Below are 17,256 nucleotides of genomic sequence, written 5' to 3'. Positions count from 1 at the left end.
TCAAGACCAACTTTCATTTACAAACAAACAATATAGTATAAGGTTGCTTAATATCAATTTTTGCGTTCGTTTTGATTAAAGGTGTAAGCTTAATTTTTAGACATGTCCTTGTCTGTTTCTGCACCCCTAAAATGTGGGATTGATCATACAATGATATTTCAAATAAGTACACAAATTTCCACACGCCCGAAAGAAAGACGTCAGTGTACATTTATTCCTGTTTTGAAAGATATGCAGATTCCTTTTTTCTTGCGACCTTTCGAAAAGTCGAAAAAAAATTGAATGCTTTGTTGTTAATATAAAATAAAAATTTAGAAAAAAATCCTTTCTCGAAAAAAAAAATGTTATTGTTTATCAAGAATACTCTTGATTTTTTTATTTTCCTTGCTATCGAATTTCAAAATCTGTCAGTATTAGTCTTTGATAAGATATTCACGTGCAATTATGAAAAATGAGTTTCATACGCTAAATCTTTAAATAGTCAAACAACTTCTCTCTTCAAGGAAAGTACAATACAATTATCCTAATGAATTACATAATAACCGAGAGTTGTTAAAAATACCAATTTGAATTATAGAGAAAATATTAACCCTTTACTGCTGTTATTATTCCGTTGACTTTTACATGAAACAAATCATTTTACAAACAGGGAATTTGTCAGGCTTTATTGCAAATGACACTTTTTGATCAAGTATTGTGATATTAGTAAATGGTGACCAATGGAAATGTCAGCATTTTAATAAAAAGGTCAGGAAATTACGAGAACCAATCTGTCTTTTAAAGTTGACATTTTCTGACAGCCGCAAAGGATTACAGAGAACTTTCCGTGTTGTTTTTCATTACCAACTTTCAGCAATACTTTTAGAAATTATGCGAAATTCAATTCTCATGGTTATACATCTTAATAACATGCAAACGCATGGCGCGTTAAAATAAAGCGTGCTTAAATATTGACGAATTCATAGAATGTTGCCGCTTGGAATAAAGAAAAATCATCTAGTTGGAAAGATAAGTGAGAACTAACAGAATGAGTGACACGAACGTGAGAATTCGGAAATAGTTTCAAATGACTTTTAGATTAATCATTATACTTTCGGAAACCCACAAAATAAAGAAATAATTACGCTGTCAAACTCGTGTTTGGTTACTCTATTGAATAAATCCGATTATATACTCATAATTTTAAACATCTATTATGAATACATTTTACAAAGGAAATATTACAAACATAATTAGATAATGGACAGATCATAAATGAAATGATTTAATAAAATTCAGACGAACAAATTCAAACATGTTTTATCAGATGAAGTCAGAAGATTATTCTATGGAAACCACTTCATGATAGCAAAATTAATTTGATGTAAATAAATCAAACCGATGCATACTTGTTACATAATGTTCAGAATCAGACCTCCTGTTACTATATGTCTGGATTTGTGCCTGACTTCATAATACAAAAATAAGAACATGTGTAAGAATTGTCAACATGGTCAATGAGACAACTATCCAAATGACGAAGACAATCAACAATATGAACCGTAAGACCTAAAACAATGAACAGAATTCATGCTGTATAGTCACTTATAAACGACTCCGGCAGGATGAAACGCGAAACAATTCAAACAACACAATGACCTTATTCATTACAAAACCATAAATGTGACAGATACCAACCAACTACAGCAGTGAACTGATGGCTCTGTCTTATCCTTGCTTGTTTCAAATTATGATGTCTCAAACTATCTGACAATAACATATAGTTCCCACATACATCCTACCAAGCTATCCACAAATTACACAATCCTCCCCGTCTTTGTTTCTTAATGTTCCCTCTTAAATATTTTTCAATCATTTTATTAACTGTCCATGTTTTAAAATATCTAAACAAGGTAAACCATAGTCTTATTTGTTTCCAAATATCACATCTCAAACTAACAGATCATAATCACACTCTATATTTGTTTTGACTTCGAATTTTCCTTATCAACATCTTATTGTTAAACCATTTCCCAATTTAGTTTCGAATTTACCTTATCAACATCTTATCGTTAAACCATTTCCCAATTTAGTTTCGAATTTTCCTTATCAACATCTTATTGTTAAACCATTTCCCAATTTAGTTTCCAAATACAAGAGCAACATAAAAGAAACGGTCTTAGCTGACACAATTTTCACCCAATTTAATGTTTAATTTGTCTTTTGTTTTAAATGACATACTAGAAAATCAACTTCAACTGTCAGAAGAAAAATATTTCAGTTTTTCTGGTGACGCAAGAGTTTTCCATTTGAAAAGTTTAACTCAAAAGGCAGAGATTTAGCATTTTACAGAATGTTATCTGTACAAATATACGCCGAGAAATGAATGGTAAGTAGCTGAAAACATACTTAAGTTTTTAAAATTATATCAATTTGATACATGAATATGAAACCGATTTTGAAGTAAATATTCAGTTTGGACAGAGTTTGAATCATTTTTTTTTTATATTAAAGGAAATGTGTCAAAATAACTTAAGTTAAAATAATCAAATTTTAGCTTCAGAATTACAAAACTTTAGTTTTTCGAAATACTACGGATTTTCTACCCATGGAATAGATTACCTAAAACGCATTTGACAAAACCTATGAGAATATCGGGTCCTCAATGCTCTTCAATTTCGAACCTTTTATTCGGCCTTTTTAACTTTTTCGACTCGAGCGTCACGGATGAGTCTTTTGTAGACGAAACGCGCGTCTTGCTTACAAAATTCTAATGCTGGTATCTATGTCGAGTTTATGCACAACATTTGATTTTTATCAGTCAATACAAATAACGATCACGGTAAATTTCCTTTCGTTTTTCAAATACTAATATCTTATATTATTCCAACTATAAGAATGTCTCACCAGCCCAGTAGTCAACATTTCGGTCTTGACATTAATATCAATAATGTGGTCATTTTTATAAATTTCCTGTTAACAAAACTTTGAATTTTTTGAAAAACTAAGGATTTTCTTATTTCAGACATAGATCACCTTAGCCGTTTTTGGCACCATTTTTGGAATTTGGATCCCCAATGCTCTTCAACTTTGTACTTGTTTGGCTTTATAAATATTTTGATATGAGCGTCGTTGATGAGTCTTATGTAGACGAAACGCGCGTCTGGCGTACTAAATTATAATCCTGGTACCTTTGATAACTATCAATACACATTTATGACAATATAAATTTAACAGATAATTTATTTTATTTTTCAAGATAAATTATTCAATGTACCATTGCAGAACACATTTTCCAAGATCATCCACGTAAAGCACACTACCAGTTCGATCTTGCTACATTTGTTTATTTCAAGCAAATTCAACTGAAGAAAACATTAATACAAATAAACGTTTAGTTACCATCTGTTAACTCTTAAGTAACAAATAACCTCCCCTTTTATGCTTTCTTTACACTTCAAAGTAACTTTAACTAAACTCAATCAAATAGTTTTATATCTTGCCATATTGTAAAATCAAATAGTTTTATATCTTGCCATATTGTCGTACTTTCATTAATACTCATTTGCAGGTACATGTTATGGGATCAAGAATTTGTTCGATCAATACGTACAACGAAAGCTGTAGATATTTTGAGATAAAAAAATCAGCTTCAGACAGATTAGGAGATATCGTATCTTTACCCACAGAAATAAGAAACATGCAGATTCAGACCAGAGCAACAACGAGAGAAACAAACATGTAGACAATAGTTCAAACATGAAGAAGAAAGAAAACATAAAGAAGAAAGCAAGAAAAGAATTTGGAAATCAACAAATGGAAATATAACACCGGTCATAGCAGACTTTAAGCCCATATTAACTGATTGCAGTGCTTTTTATATTTGATCTGCTTGCCATTCCAGAGAATTTGAGAACAATCCCGATTTTTAGTGAGGTTCGTGATGTTCAGTTTTAGCTAACTATGCTACCTACTTTGTGGACTGTTTGTCTTTACGTTTTTTCCCATATTTTTGCCATGCCGTTTTGTTCGACTGATTAAATATTGTCATTTAGTTTAAGTAAAATTATGAATACATTCACAATTAGGATTCATATACAATCAACATTGTCCTTTGGTGTCTAGGTAAAAGACAACAGTCCATAGCGTCAACACATACATATTCAATAATTTGTTATCACGTGTGCGGTATAATATTAAAAAATATTGATATTAAAAAAACTGAGGACTAATAAGATATGGATGAATATCACGTATATATGGTTTAAAGTATCAATATCACATCATTAAATCAAAATGCTGTAATATATTCACATCGATATTCAATTAAAATCTATACGACCAACTATTATCATACTTTGAATATCGTGGACATTGTGCAGTTGAAAAAAATGCAAACTAGACCCGTATAATCGCGCACTTTCTCCTAACGTCAAACTAGTTAACCCGTATGTGGGCAATCTATAAAGAGTGAATACAATTTCAATTTCAATATTCGATTTCGTTCAATAAAAGAAGATGTATGTAACTGTATTTGGTAAACCTTTCGGAATTATGGGTCCTCAATGCTCTTCAACTTCGTACTTTATTTGTCCTTCGTAATTTTTTCGATTCTCGAGTCAGTAATGATGAGTCTTATGTAAACGAAAGGCGTGTCTGGCGTACAACATTTTAAGTCTGGTATATATCTGTGATGAGTTTATGACTGAGATAAAAAAAAAAAGATATCTAGAGATCAACATATGATGTCTAAAAAAACTAGTGAGATGAAATTTGTATTCGTGAGTCTTAAACAACTGTGAAATAAATGAAATAAAGATTATCAAAGAACTGTCACCAATGACAAATGACTCAAAACCTAGAAAAAAGAAAGAAATACACAAAAGACAAAAGAAAACCAAAATATTTTATTCAATATAACACCTTTCAATCATTAACCTTTCAAGGCACACAAACACAGAGCACAAACAAGTGTCAAGTCTTTTTTTTTAATTCGAGTGCCATGTATAAGTCATATGCATATGCAACGATTTTTTGACGTGTAAATTCATAAGCCTGATTTATTTGATGAATATTTAGATGAATACGGATAGAAAAACTGAACCACAGGGTCCTGATTTATTCTTCCGTGTTCTATTTTGGACATGTGAAAACTTGAAAGATTGGTTGGATTATTTTGCAAGGACGTATCAACTAAGAATCATTATAAAATTTGTTTCCACATACTTTGGGTGTATTTTTTTTTCTTTTCTGAACATCAGAATTTTAATTTAAGAAACTACCTTAAAGTTTGGACTGTTCATATTAATTGCGATGGAGCAATACATCTTATGAACACTAAAATTAATGGAAACACAAAGGTTTTCTGTCTACCTCTAGGTGAAGAGGTTGAAGATTGCATAAGCCGTATTTACTTTTCAGAATTTTCTGTATTCAAAGCTGCATAACGTTGAATTCGATTTGTCCAACAAACTATTTTGTCTGGTTATAAACATAGTATCTTTGATGTTTTTTATAAGTAAACAAAAAAATGATTTCACTGGTATGTACTATAATTCGCATAGTCTGAAATAAAGGAACGGAACTGTTAATAGGATATAAAAATCGATTTGTCTTCATGTCCATTTCTGTTTACATTAAAGCAAGTGATTAACATCCATTATTTATCTTTACAATATAGGAGCCCGCACCTGTCACATGTAATAAAGACAGTTTAATTAAAATTGTAATACTAGTTTCTTACATCTGTTACCATTACTTCTGCGAATGTACTACTTCTCAATACACATATTTCTCATGAAAATCAATATGGACAGGTTGATTTCAATTTAATTTCGTGTATTAATTACATGCTACTTATGTTACACAAACTGTTTTATTTGTTTTACTATTATTCGATACTAAAATGCATAGCCCTTTTTATTCGATAACAAAAAATCTTCAAAAAGTAGTTAAGGCTAAAATTGAGAATGGAAATGGGGAATGTGTCAAAGAAACAACAACCCGACCATAGAGAAGACAACAGCATAAGGTCACCAACACCTCTTCAATGTAGCGAGAAATTCCCGCACCCGGAGGCACCATTCAGCTACATATTTTCGTTGTAAAAGAAGTTTTTTTTTTATTTCTGCTTCAAATAAGTTTTATCATAACTTTTAATTTTTGAATTTACACTAGTAACAAGTGTATTTTCACCACCTCATATAAGGAAACTCTTGTTATTTCAAAATGCGTTTCTCTAGTCAAATCTAATATTTGGATGGTAATCAAATGTGTTTTTCCTTCTTCTAGAATAGAGACAGACGCACTATTATATTTTCCATTGAATAGTATTTGCTGATATCAAAAACATACTAACACAAAAATGTATACTCTGCAGATTCACTGTAGCATTAAAATCTTTATTTAACAATTCATTTAAAGTGTATCTGGTTCAAAAGTCTTGACTATTGTCTTTATATTATATCAGCTTTTCGATCTATTGCATATAAGTCAAGCGCTATATTTCTTCATATGGTAAGTTACCACAAGGGTATCCATGCTTGAAAGTTTCTAACCAAAACTTTTACTGTTTATTGTTCACCTCAGTTAGTGAATGGACAAGAATTACATTCATGCCATGTAAGATGTGTGTTCACTTAAAGGTTAGTTTTTATTTCAAATCTTTGTATTCAGAACTTCAAATCAAATATTTCAAATGATAAATGAAATAGTATAGATTTTTGTTAAAAATTTATGAATTATCACGTGCAGTTTTTATTACAATTTTTGAAGTATGGACAAACAAATTTGTGTAAGATATCTGAAAGCAGTTCTTATATTGTTGCGATACTCACATATTCGCATTAATTGAAACCTCGTAATAATTTCTGTCAATGAAAAGTGAACAAAAATTTCAAATTGTACCAATCATGATTTTAATATTACAAATTATAACGCATGAAATAAAAAAAAAAAGAAAAATGAAAAATAAAACATATGAGAGAACAAAGGCCAAAACGGACCAAATAGAACCGTCATTTAACCGATTTAAATCAGCTGCTTATTTGTCCGCGATTACTGCGATTTTCGGATTTAGCTTCATTTATAGGTTTGAACAGCGGTATACATCTGTAGCCTTTATTTGGCAAACTGACCTATCTTAATGAACTGGAAAATAACACACACAATATATATCATATGAATCATGTCAATCTTGAAGTTTGGGGTAAATATTAGCATCTCCGCCTGATAAACAATATGCATCAGTACCGTCACAATGAATGAAGAGAAAGTAAGACATTTGATTTCTATGCAAACAACACGTGTTACTGAATTGCGTCTACCTAATTAAGCTCGGGACCAAGAGATTGAAACATTGGAGATCGAAAAACATAAACTTAAGAGGAATCAAAATTCAAAGTTCCTAAACAGAACAATCAAAAACTGTCACTGGTTAGTTTAACCTGAGGAAGTCGTAACCTTATCTTGTATCCAAATACAAATGAACACAATAATAAGTCTAATGATCGGGTATTTACTTATAATGCTAAAATTTTGGTTGCTGGACGGGAGGTATCATATGTACATGAAAATACACAAGCAGCGATCATGATCCGTTGGCAGTAAAACCTCAGATATTTCCCGCTGCGCGCAACCCATTTTTTTGGAATAAATTCACCATGAAAGCTCGAGATCAATTGCTCGGAAATTGAAAGCCGTAGAACGCTGCAGAGAACAAAAACCATAATAGACTAAACAGAACGTTAGCGAACTTTGTCTTCGTAAATTTGCCTGAAGGAATTGCTACTATAAATTAAGTGAGCCTACAACATAAGTTTGGAAACCTTGCTGTTACTCGTATTCTTAATCATACTTCTTTCATATCTTATCATTTAATTAATTACCTTATTCCTTTCGTTGGATTGTTACTGTTTAAACACCCTGAACCAAGCTAATAGCACTAGACATGTAGACTTATATACCAGTTATTTACAATAAGTCAGAAAGGTACTACATCTTAAACAGTGCTGTATCTGTTTTATATAACAAAACCAAGAAACATGATAACATATAAAGTTTTTATTCAGATGTGTTGATGGGGATCTCTGAGGACTATGATTGTCTATAAACTATCTGTATTTAACAATTCAACGAGCAGTTCCTTTATTGAAATTCAATATTTTTTGCATATTATTTTTATTTAGTGCCAAGATCGTAGCATTGTCCAGAGGTCTTACTGGGGTTGGTGATCTATAACCATATCTAAAATATTTATTTAGATAAGTTCCAACTTTATGGGAGATGACAAAACTGGCAGATATGTCATTGAAAAGTGAAGACGAAGAAATCGTCACTAGTCGCAGTGAAAGTGTGGAGCTTCTGTTACGGCTTCCGTTATGTGGACGATGTCGCCACAGGATATCAGAAACCACGTTAACATTGGCATTGATACCCGAGGAGGTAAGTCTAATGAAAATTGATATTGTCGTCATCCAAAAAACATTAAATAAACTGAAACAAAAAAATGAGAAATTTTTCTCTTTCATTTCATATACAATAAAATTGGGGTCTTTTTTTCGAAAAAAAGGAAAATAACTTAAATCATTTATTGTATTTATTGATTTTTAGTATAAAAATCTATAGACCCGATGCATTCATAACATCATTACAGATTACAGACAATTAATCTTTGTGGATTTGAAAATCATGAAAGTTAATATTAAGTGTCCAATTAACTTCGTAATTTTGTTAATAAATGGAAAAAGAAAACTGAAAAAAAAACATCATTCCTTCAATATATATTTTAGCATTAAACAAGTTCAAAACTCATATCCTTTTTACTTTTTAGAGTTTTGTCATTTCAAGACTAGTTAATATTTGGTAAACCTAATGTACTTTAAGTTTAAAACACAATATTCAATTTAACATTTTTGTGGTTTGTCCCGCTGGTGATGTTTTGTATATTGTATATTTAGGTTTTTAATGTTGCCTGTTGTGAATTAAACTCAAACATATCGACTTCGATATATTTGACTAGCTTTTCATGGATTGATGAGACCAGAATAGCTTAAAGCCAAGTGACAAGAAAACTTTCAATGTATCAATCTATTGGTATTTCCACCAAAAGGAATTAAAAGGAAAAGATAAAAGGTCAAAGGTTAATACTACATGCATGTCAATCATTAAATCTATTTATGGTGGTCATCATGATATCAACATTATAGAATTCGTAACATAACTGACCACGCAAGACCCTCAAGTGGACTCACTGTCGTTAAAAGCCCCCCTCGTCGTAGCATTTATGCACCATCATCTAGCTCCTTCCATACCCTTACAATGATACTACAATACAATCAAGCATCTTTTCCCTTATCACTGCCATAAAGTGTATTATAGGTTCCAACCTACACCTTACATATAAATCCAACTTTAGCCTTTTATTTTATTGATTATACCTTCACCCTTACATAATATTTACCTCAGTTTAACTCAACAAAAACCTTATTGCGGCTGGTTTATCCTACAGGTAAACACAACCTTTATCCCCATTTAGCTAAAACTTTTTTCTAACTGGTTATACCCTACAGTTTAACATAACCTTAACCTAACTTTAACTGAAACCTAACTCTAAAGTTAAACCTGGCTAAAAAGTATAAAGATCCCTAACAAAAACCTTTAATAAAGTTAACGCGTGGCTGGCGTATCAAACTATAAGCCTGATACCTTTGATAACTATTTACACCAACGGGTCGATGCCACTGCTGGTGGATGTTTCGTCCCCGAGGGTATCACCATCCTAGTAGTTAGCACTTCGGCTTTTGACAGGAATATAAATTATATGATCAATTTTGTTAATTAACTGTTTGTGAAAGTTTGAACTATTTGAAATACTAAAGATTTTCTTATCGCAGGTATATATTACCTTAGCTGTATTTACAAAGCTTTCTGGAATTTTGAGTCATGAATGCTCTTCAAGCTTATACTTGTTTGGCTTTCCAACTTATTTGATCTGAGCGTCACTGATTAGTCTTATGTAGACGAAAGGTGGTTCTGACGTACTAAATTATGAGCCTGCATGGTACCTTTGATAACTATTTACACAAGATTCATAATTTACTTGTTGATGCATGAGAGTTTGTATGTTACCATAACTTGCAATTATTCAAATTTTTAATTTTTACTGATAATTGAGAACCTCATCATTGTGAGATGGCAAATACAAAATGAAACGCTTTTGGGAAATTATGCATCAACTTAACGCACACACGTGTATATCCGAATCGCTGCTTAAACGTGTACCCGGCAACATTCAATAGATTTTTTAAAAATCATTAGCACGAGTGGTATAATTAGGAAATAAAACAATAGCAATACTGCTGGGTTTTCCTTGTTGTCTATACAGTTGAAAAATGTTTGATAAATGGTATCAAGTTATTCATGTAACATAAACGAATATTCCTCAAATTAGCATATTTTATTCATCTAAAAATAAGAGCCTATTTCGTCTAAGCCTATACTGCCATTGTTTTAATATGATTTTATTTTTAGAGGGATTAAATTCATACGAACTGAATATATAGTACTAGACAAATTTCTTGTTTCTTGTATAAGGGTTATTAGTAAGAGTATATAAGATAAGAACACCGCGTCCGCATGTTAAACGGTTTACAATACTGATGATATTAACGTTTATATTCAATGCTTACCTTTATTTAGAAATATCAGCTATTGTCCTGTTTGAGGAAATAATTCTAAAGCATATTGTGTTGTTTGATGAAATAAACAAAACATGATTTTGAAAATAATAATGTAACGAAAACTTAATCACAGATACCAGGCTTAAAATGTGGACGACCGTTTCATTTACAAAAGAGTATCTGTGATGCTCGAATCAAAAAGTTAATAAAAAGTCCAATAAAGTATGAAGTTGAAGAGTATGGAGGACTTAAAAATTTGAAGGTTTTGCCAAAAATTTCAAGTTTAACGTTTGCTTGGTAATAACTGTTTATATGAAATTTTCTTGGAGGTGGATAATTTTGTGATTTAACTTTTCCTTGTTTTAAGAAAAATGAAATCAAACTGAAATAAGTCATCAAGGCCGGCAATAGGATGATCAAATCTAAAGACCGGTAAATGTATATTATATGTAAAATAATTTTCTTTTACCCACTAAGACAAGAGAAAGCTTCTGGGAAAAGGGAAAAGGGAAGCTATACCCCGTATTTCATTTGAGGTGCCAGAAAACAACCACTTTTGACGTTGCAAATATTTATTCTTTTCATTATCAAATATCGCAATCACATTTACTATTTAGGTTTTGTTTATATCCAAGCATTAACAACAAGAGGCTGTCACAACGACAGCAAACCGGATTTATTAATATTTATTTGTGTCCTGGCAATATCACAAGAACCATTACTGATGAATGGTGAAAGTGAAAATCGTCAATATCAAATTTGACCTCCATTTTGTCATCAGTATCAACATCTTAAAATTTGAAAAGCTTAGATTGAATGGTTCATGAGTAAATGCAACAACGTGAATGGAAACGCCATTTCACAATCTTTCAAGAACCATAACTCCTGAACGGTAAAAGTCAAAATCGTCATTATTGATCTTGACCTCTAATTTGCCATCAGTAACAACATATAAAAATTTCAAAAGCTTTGGTTGAATGGTTCATGCGTAAATGCACGGACACGACTGGAAACTCCATTTTTCAATCTTTCAAGAACCATAACTCCTGAACGGTAAAAGTCAAAATCGCCATTATTGGACTTGATCTCCATTTTGTCATCAGTAACAACATATTAAAATTTGGAAAGCTTAGGTAGAACAGTTCATGCGTAAATGCAGGGACACGACTGGAAACTCCATTTTTCAATCTTTCAAGAACCATAACTCCTGAACGGTAAAAGTCAAAATCGCCATTATTGAACTTGACCTTCATTTAGTTGTCAGTAACAACATATTAAAATTTTAAAAGCTTTGGTTGAACGGTTCATGAGTTAATGCACGGACAACATTTGATTCCCGCCCGCCCGCCCGACCGACCGACCGCCCGCCCGCCCGACCGACCGCCCGCCCGACCGCCCGCCCGCCGTACATCCCCAAATCAATAACCGACATTTTTGTCACAAAAATCCGGTTAAAAATGAATGTGTAAAATATCCATAATACAACATTCAACTTTTGTGTCAAAAATCTCATAACAGATATTCAGGTATTCTTGAGTAGTGCCAATTGATGACTTAACTATCTTCGTGTATCGAAATCTGATAAGGCAATATCTATTGATGCGGTATGATTTAACTTTTTCTCGTTAAAAACAAGAGGAAGTAAATTGTATGAAACTGCTCAAAGTATGCTTCGTCCTTTCGTTTCCGTATTTGCAACTTCAATATTGTTCTTATATTTGACGTTGTAGATTTCTAGATGATCCCAATTTACTGCATTTTTATTTCATTTATATCAATTTTAGGACAGAACAAAAGTCTGAAAACGTTGCTTCATATTCAGAGATTAAATTCAAATAGCAGTTTTTATTAAAAAAATCATGCATCTATAAAGGAAAAATGTTTGTACAGATCAGTGAAGCAGATTCTCTCTTTTTTTAAGGTGTCCAATGTGTTTTTTATAGCTCGCTTTTCTTTATAATAGAGGTAACTTTGTCTTCAAATCTTATCCTCCAAAAATACACCAACGATAACAATAAAAAGTGAAATAACAAAAATACCGAACTCCAAGGAAAATTCCACAACAAAAATACCGACCTCCAAGGAAAATTCAAAACAGAAAATCCACATCGTATTCATGTATTCTGTAGACATAGTACATAAGCGTGTTATCTACCAAAGACAACATTCAAGAGAGATATTTGCTTTAGAATTATAGGGACGAGAAATTTCAATTCAGTATGATTTAGGTTTTGAACAACTAAAATAGTATATTTTTCATAAAAGTAATATTTGAAAAAATTAACTATTGACCACTAGAACGGCGAATCATTTGGCAGCAATAATCAAGAATGAATGAGCCTTCGGATTATGATATTCAAGTCACCAAACAAGAATAATATACTAAAAGGGCTGGTAAAGTCTCGGGTACCAATTATCTGAAATGATATATTTACTACGCTGGTAAATTGTTTTATAAAAGTTCAATATTATAAGTCTTTGGAATCTTGATGTTGAAATCTCGCAAACATCTTATATAAAATGACGTTAGCACTAATCACTTGAACAGTGAATATTACGGACTCTTAAATGTCAAGAACTACGAAGGTAATAGCCAAATGTTATTGGACAGCAACCGCTTAATTTACGAAGACTTATTACAGTCGTTAGATCCATATTTATACTAGATGCACTGTTGAACCAATTGGTACAACATTACAGAAATGGTTTGAGATTTTGATCAATAGATCTAGACTTGGCTATGCACCATCATGTGTCTCCAAAACATATTGTCCAATATAATGGTAAATCTTTCAGGTCTTAAAAGAATATAAGTCAGAAAGCTGGTAAACCTGAGTGGACTTACAAGTTTGGAATTATACAGGTATTGACTACTTGATTGGAAATTCCCTTGGATATTTGAATAAAACAGGAAAATGTATTCATCATCAAACTTTCAACTCTTGGTAGACTAAATAAACAGACGCGAAGTGCATCATTATCGGTTTTGACCTTAGTCCAGATCTTTGCATCATCATTAACACAAAAAGAAGAGTCTGTCAGGTATTATTTGTTTACTTGACCTTGCTTCTATTGTTCATTATTTGCCTGTATCTCTCAGACGTGTGTTCTTCAATTGCACCTCCCTTCCTATTATTTTGTAAAAAAAATTTTGAAGGGGAAGACTCATGAACTCGCAAAATATAAGAATTGGAAATAAAGCTAAAAACTCTATAGAATAAAAACTATACGTGTCGCATAGTCTTTTTTGTAAAAGAAAATATTTTAAGTTAACATTTCACATTGACGATATCATACAAAAGCGGTGACAAATTCCTGTTTGTTATTAAGTTGCATAACAACATTGAAGCATCAAATATATGAAGGTGTGGAAACCTGCATGAAAAACTGAATGGTGAATATTCGATATTTTGTGTTTTGTTTTAGATGATTTTGATATAATAATATGGCGATTTTGTATTAGTTACTATAGAGTCCAAGAAATAATTCATTAATAATTGACTTAAGTATCGTATTGTTTATCCCTAATGTCATAAAAAGTCTATCTTTACCAGAAAACGTATTGATAAATAGAGTTTTTACTACTAGTACTTAGTTATTATCAGAAGTCATGTTCTCCCAAGAGAACCTCGGCCATTTTCATAGTAAATAATCCATTTTTAGGGTTGAAAGAACATGAATAGTTTGAGGACTTATATTTTAGTTTAATCTCACGAAAAGTATTATAGGGTTATTGCATAAATATTGGGGAATATTGTTCCGAGTAGAATTTTATATTGCACGAGCTTGCGAGTGCAATATATGTTCTACGATGAACAATATTCCCCAACATTCATGCAATAACCCTTTTATTGTATAGCAATATAATATTTGAAAATAAAAATTGGTTTAAACAAAGATTTTGTCGTTGATGACGTCATGATTTTTTAAAACTTTCTGTGAGTAATATTATATTGCTATGCAATAAAATATAATTATCGTTTTTTCTTTGTTTTAGGACCTTTCCAAATATATTCTCTCAAACATTCATCGGACATATTTCTTTTCCCAGAAGCTTTTACTCGTTTTATATGAAGTATCTCTCCTTTTTATCGGTTTTCTCATTGTTCAACTTGAATCATGTATTACATGCATTAAAATAACAATTTATTTTACCTGATACAGGTTTAAATATAACAATTAAACGTGTTTACACAATCAAATGTCATAGGAATACTCTATAAAGTGAAAAAAAAAAGATTTAAATTTATTTTTATGATTCTTTTATAGATTGAACTGAATTAATTAAACTCGTATTAATTATGCAGAAAATGTTAATTTAAGCACGTTAAGAGGTCATTATTTTGATTATGAGGTCGTCGGAAGAAAGGAGTAAACTTTGGCTCACTCTTACGCCCGCAAACCCCTTCCGCACACTTTTTCTTCTGGTACACATTCATTTATATCAGTGTTTTACTCTGACAAAAATTATCAGAATCTTTTGTTTTACCTAAATAAATCTTGGACAGAGGGTCATATCCATATGCATTCGATAAGTGTTAGTGTCTTAACTGTCTTGTATAACATATATATATATATATATATATATATATATATATATATATATATATATATATATATATATACCAATATAAACCTAACACTTACAATTTATGTGGTAAAACATATTTTACAGATGTTTCTGACTTAAATAACCTTTTCTTATCCCAGGGATAGATTACCTTAGCCGTATTTGCCACAACGTTTTGGAATTTTGGATCCTCAATGTTTTCAATTTTGTACTTGTTTGGCTTTATAATATTTTGATATGAGCGTCACTGATGAGTCTTATGTAGACGAAACGCGCGTCTGGCGTACTAAATTATATTCCTGATACCTTTGATAACTATTTATCAGAAGAAAAAACAAAACGTAAATGTCAAATATGAATCCTTTCGTTTGTTTTAATCATTTAATCAGTTTATCTCACTTTTCTTATATATATATTTTTCGTCATAACTCGTTTATTGTAAATCCATAAATTTAGCCAACAATTATTTAAAGTGAAAATTGTAAGCCTTGTGAGAATACATGAAAACACCAAAAAATATGTTTTTGAATTTACTTCTGCCTAAACTTTTAATTTATCAATTAGACTGCTTTTGTTATAAAAAAAAATCAGTACCCGGTAACCTCAAGAAGATAGAATTCTGATAGAATTCTTTCCAATTCTTTGAAATTTCATTAGTAAAACTTTTAAAATGAAAAGAATTATTATTAAAACCTTTAGTTCTTAGTTATTTTGTTCTCTTACGGAATTTTGGTACATCAGTGCTCTTCAGCTTCATAGTTTTTTTGGCTTGCTAGTCGTCTTTTATTCGAGTGTCACTGATGAGACTATGTTTACGAAATGTTTATCTGACCTACGGAATTTTAATCCTGGTATATATGATGAGTTTATTTTTTCTTTCAGTTTTTGATATGATATATTTAGTAATGTGAACGTTATTTGACGAGTTTTTTAAGAAAAAGATTTTCAATTTAAATGATTAGAGCCATGTATGATTCTTTAAATATTTCGAAATTTTCACTTCGATGCCAGAATAAAATTGGCAAAATAGTACGTTTTTTATTTTATTTAAAAGTAAATGAATGACACTCACGATGTTAAAAATTCTTTCCAATGAAATGAAAATATGTCTTATTGAAAACCATCTATGACATCATGACATAATGACAATTTTATGATTGTTTGTTAGACCCTGTTGATGAAATAGTCTAAATAATTGTTATATCACTAGTATCAACTAGGTTCAAACATAATTGTATTTTGTACCCTACTTGTATCTCTCTACAAATGGAACTTTGTACTCTTAAATTATTATGGGTGTAACATAAACACAAACACATCTTAAGGAAGAAATTATCGTTGGTTTTATATCATCAAGTTCTATTGATATATCATTAAGCTTCACGTATAAAATCAGTTACAATTTGTGACCGTGAGAATTCGACTTTGGTATCGAATTATTATTTTTTTTGCACTAAGTTTTCTTAATTTAGAATGTGAGTAATGACACAATATAAAGAAATAAAACATAATAAGGATTCATGTTCAGTCGTTAGTGTCCGATTTTTTCATTTATTTGTGCCTTGTAGGTAAAATTCCATCATTTAATACGTAAAAACATAAAAGCTTTTGTTTCAGGGTAAAAGACGTTTTAATATAAAACATAACATCATCATTAGAGGAGGCAAAGTGCCTCGATCAAAATACATCGTTTAAAGGTTTCTTGTGAAATGAAGCATCACAGATGTTTTGTTACAATAAATTGACAAATGCTAATTTTTTTGTGAACTTTGAAGTCAAGTAAAATAATATTTTTGTTGCACATGTCCTTCATAATGTGACAGAAGCAACAAAAGAAAAACTAATACTTAAATTTTGAATAAAGTTATTTCATGACAAATAATCCGAAGTATTATATTCTGAATAATAACATCAAATTGACAATACATGTTTTAAAATAAACTGCCAAATTTATCCAATATCGTTTAAATCACCCAAAATGAGATTTTATAAACTTCTGATATTTACCAACAACAATATCCATAGAAT

The 17,256-nt window shown here is 30.9% G+C and overlaps 1 protein-coding gene and 1 long non-coding RNA gene across 2 annotated transcripts in view; one reads left to right on the top strand and one right to left on the bottom strand.

Moving 5' to 3' along the window:
• LOC143068356 (uncharacterized) overlaps window positions 1-17,256 on the bottom strand; it is a 94,792-nt gene that overhangs the window by 77,152 nt on the left and 384 nt on the right. The gene's annotated exons all lie outside the window — the stretch shown is intronic.
• Window positions 8,248-17,256, top strand: part of LOC143068334 (tetraspanin-1-like) — a 47,555-nt gene continuing 38,546 nt past the window's right edge. Inside the window, exon 1 of the mRNA XM_076242297.1 lies at window positions 8,248-8,421. Coding sequence (XP_076098412.1) covers window positions 8,263-8,421 — 159 coding nt within the window. The 5' untranslated portion in view covers window positions 8,248-8,262. The remainder of the gene's footprint in view (window positions 8,422-17,256) is intronic.

This window comes from Mytilus galloprovincialis, chromosome 1 (genome assembly GCF_965363235.1).
Source record: "Mytilus galloprovincialis chromosome 1, xbMytGall1.hap1.1, whole genome shotgun sequence".
NCBI classification, from domain to species: domain Eukaryota; kingdom Metazoa; phylum Mollusca; class Bivalvia; order Mytilida; family Mytilidae; genus Mytilus; species Mytilus galloprovincialis.
The sequence above is the reverse complement of the archived record's forward strand: the minus strand, read 5'-3'. Positions and strand labels throughout refer to the sequence as shown.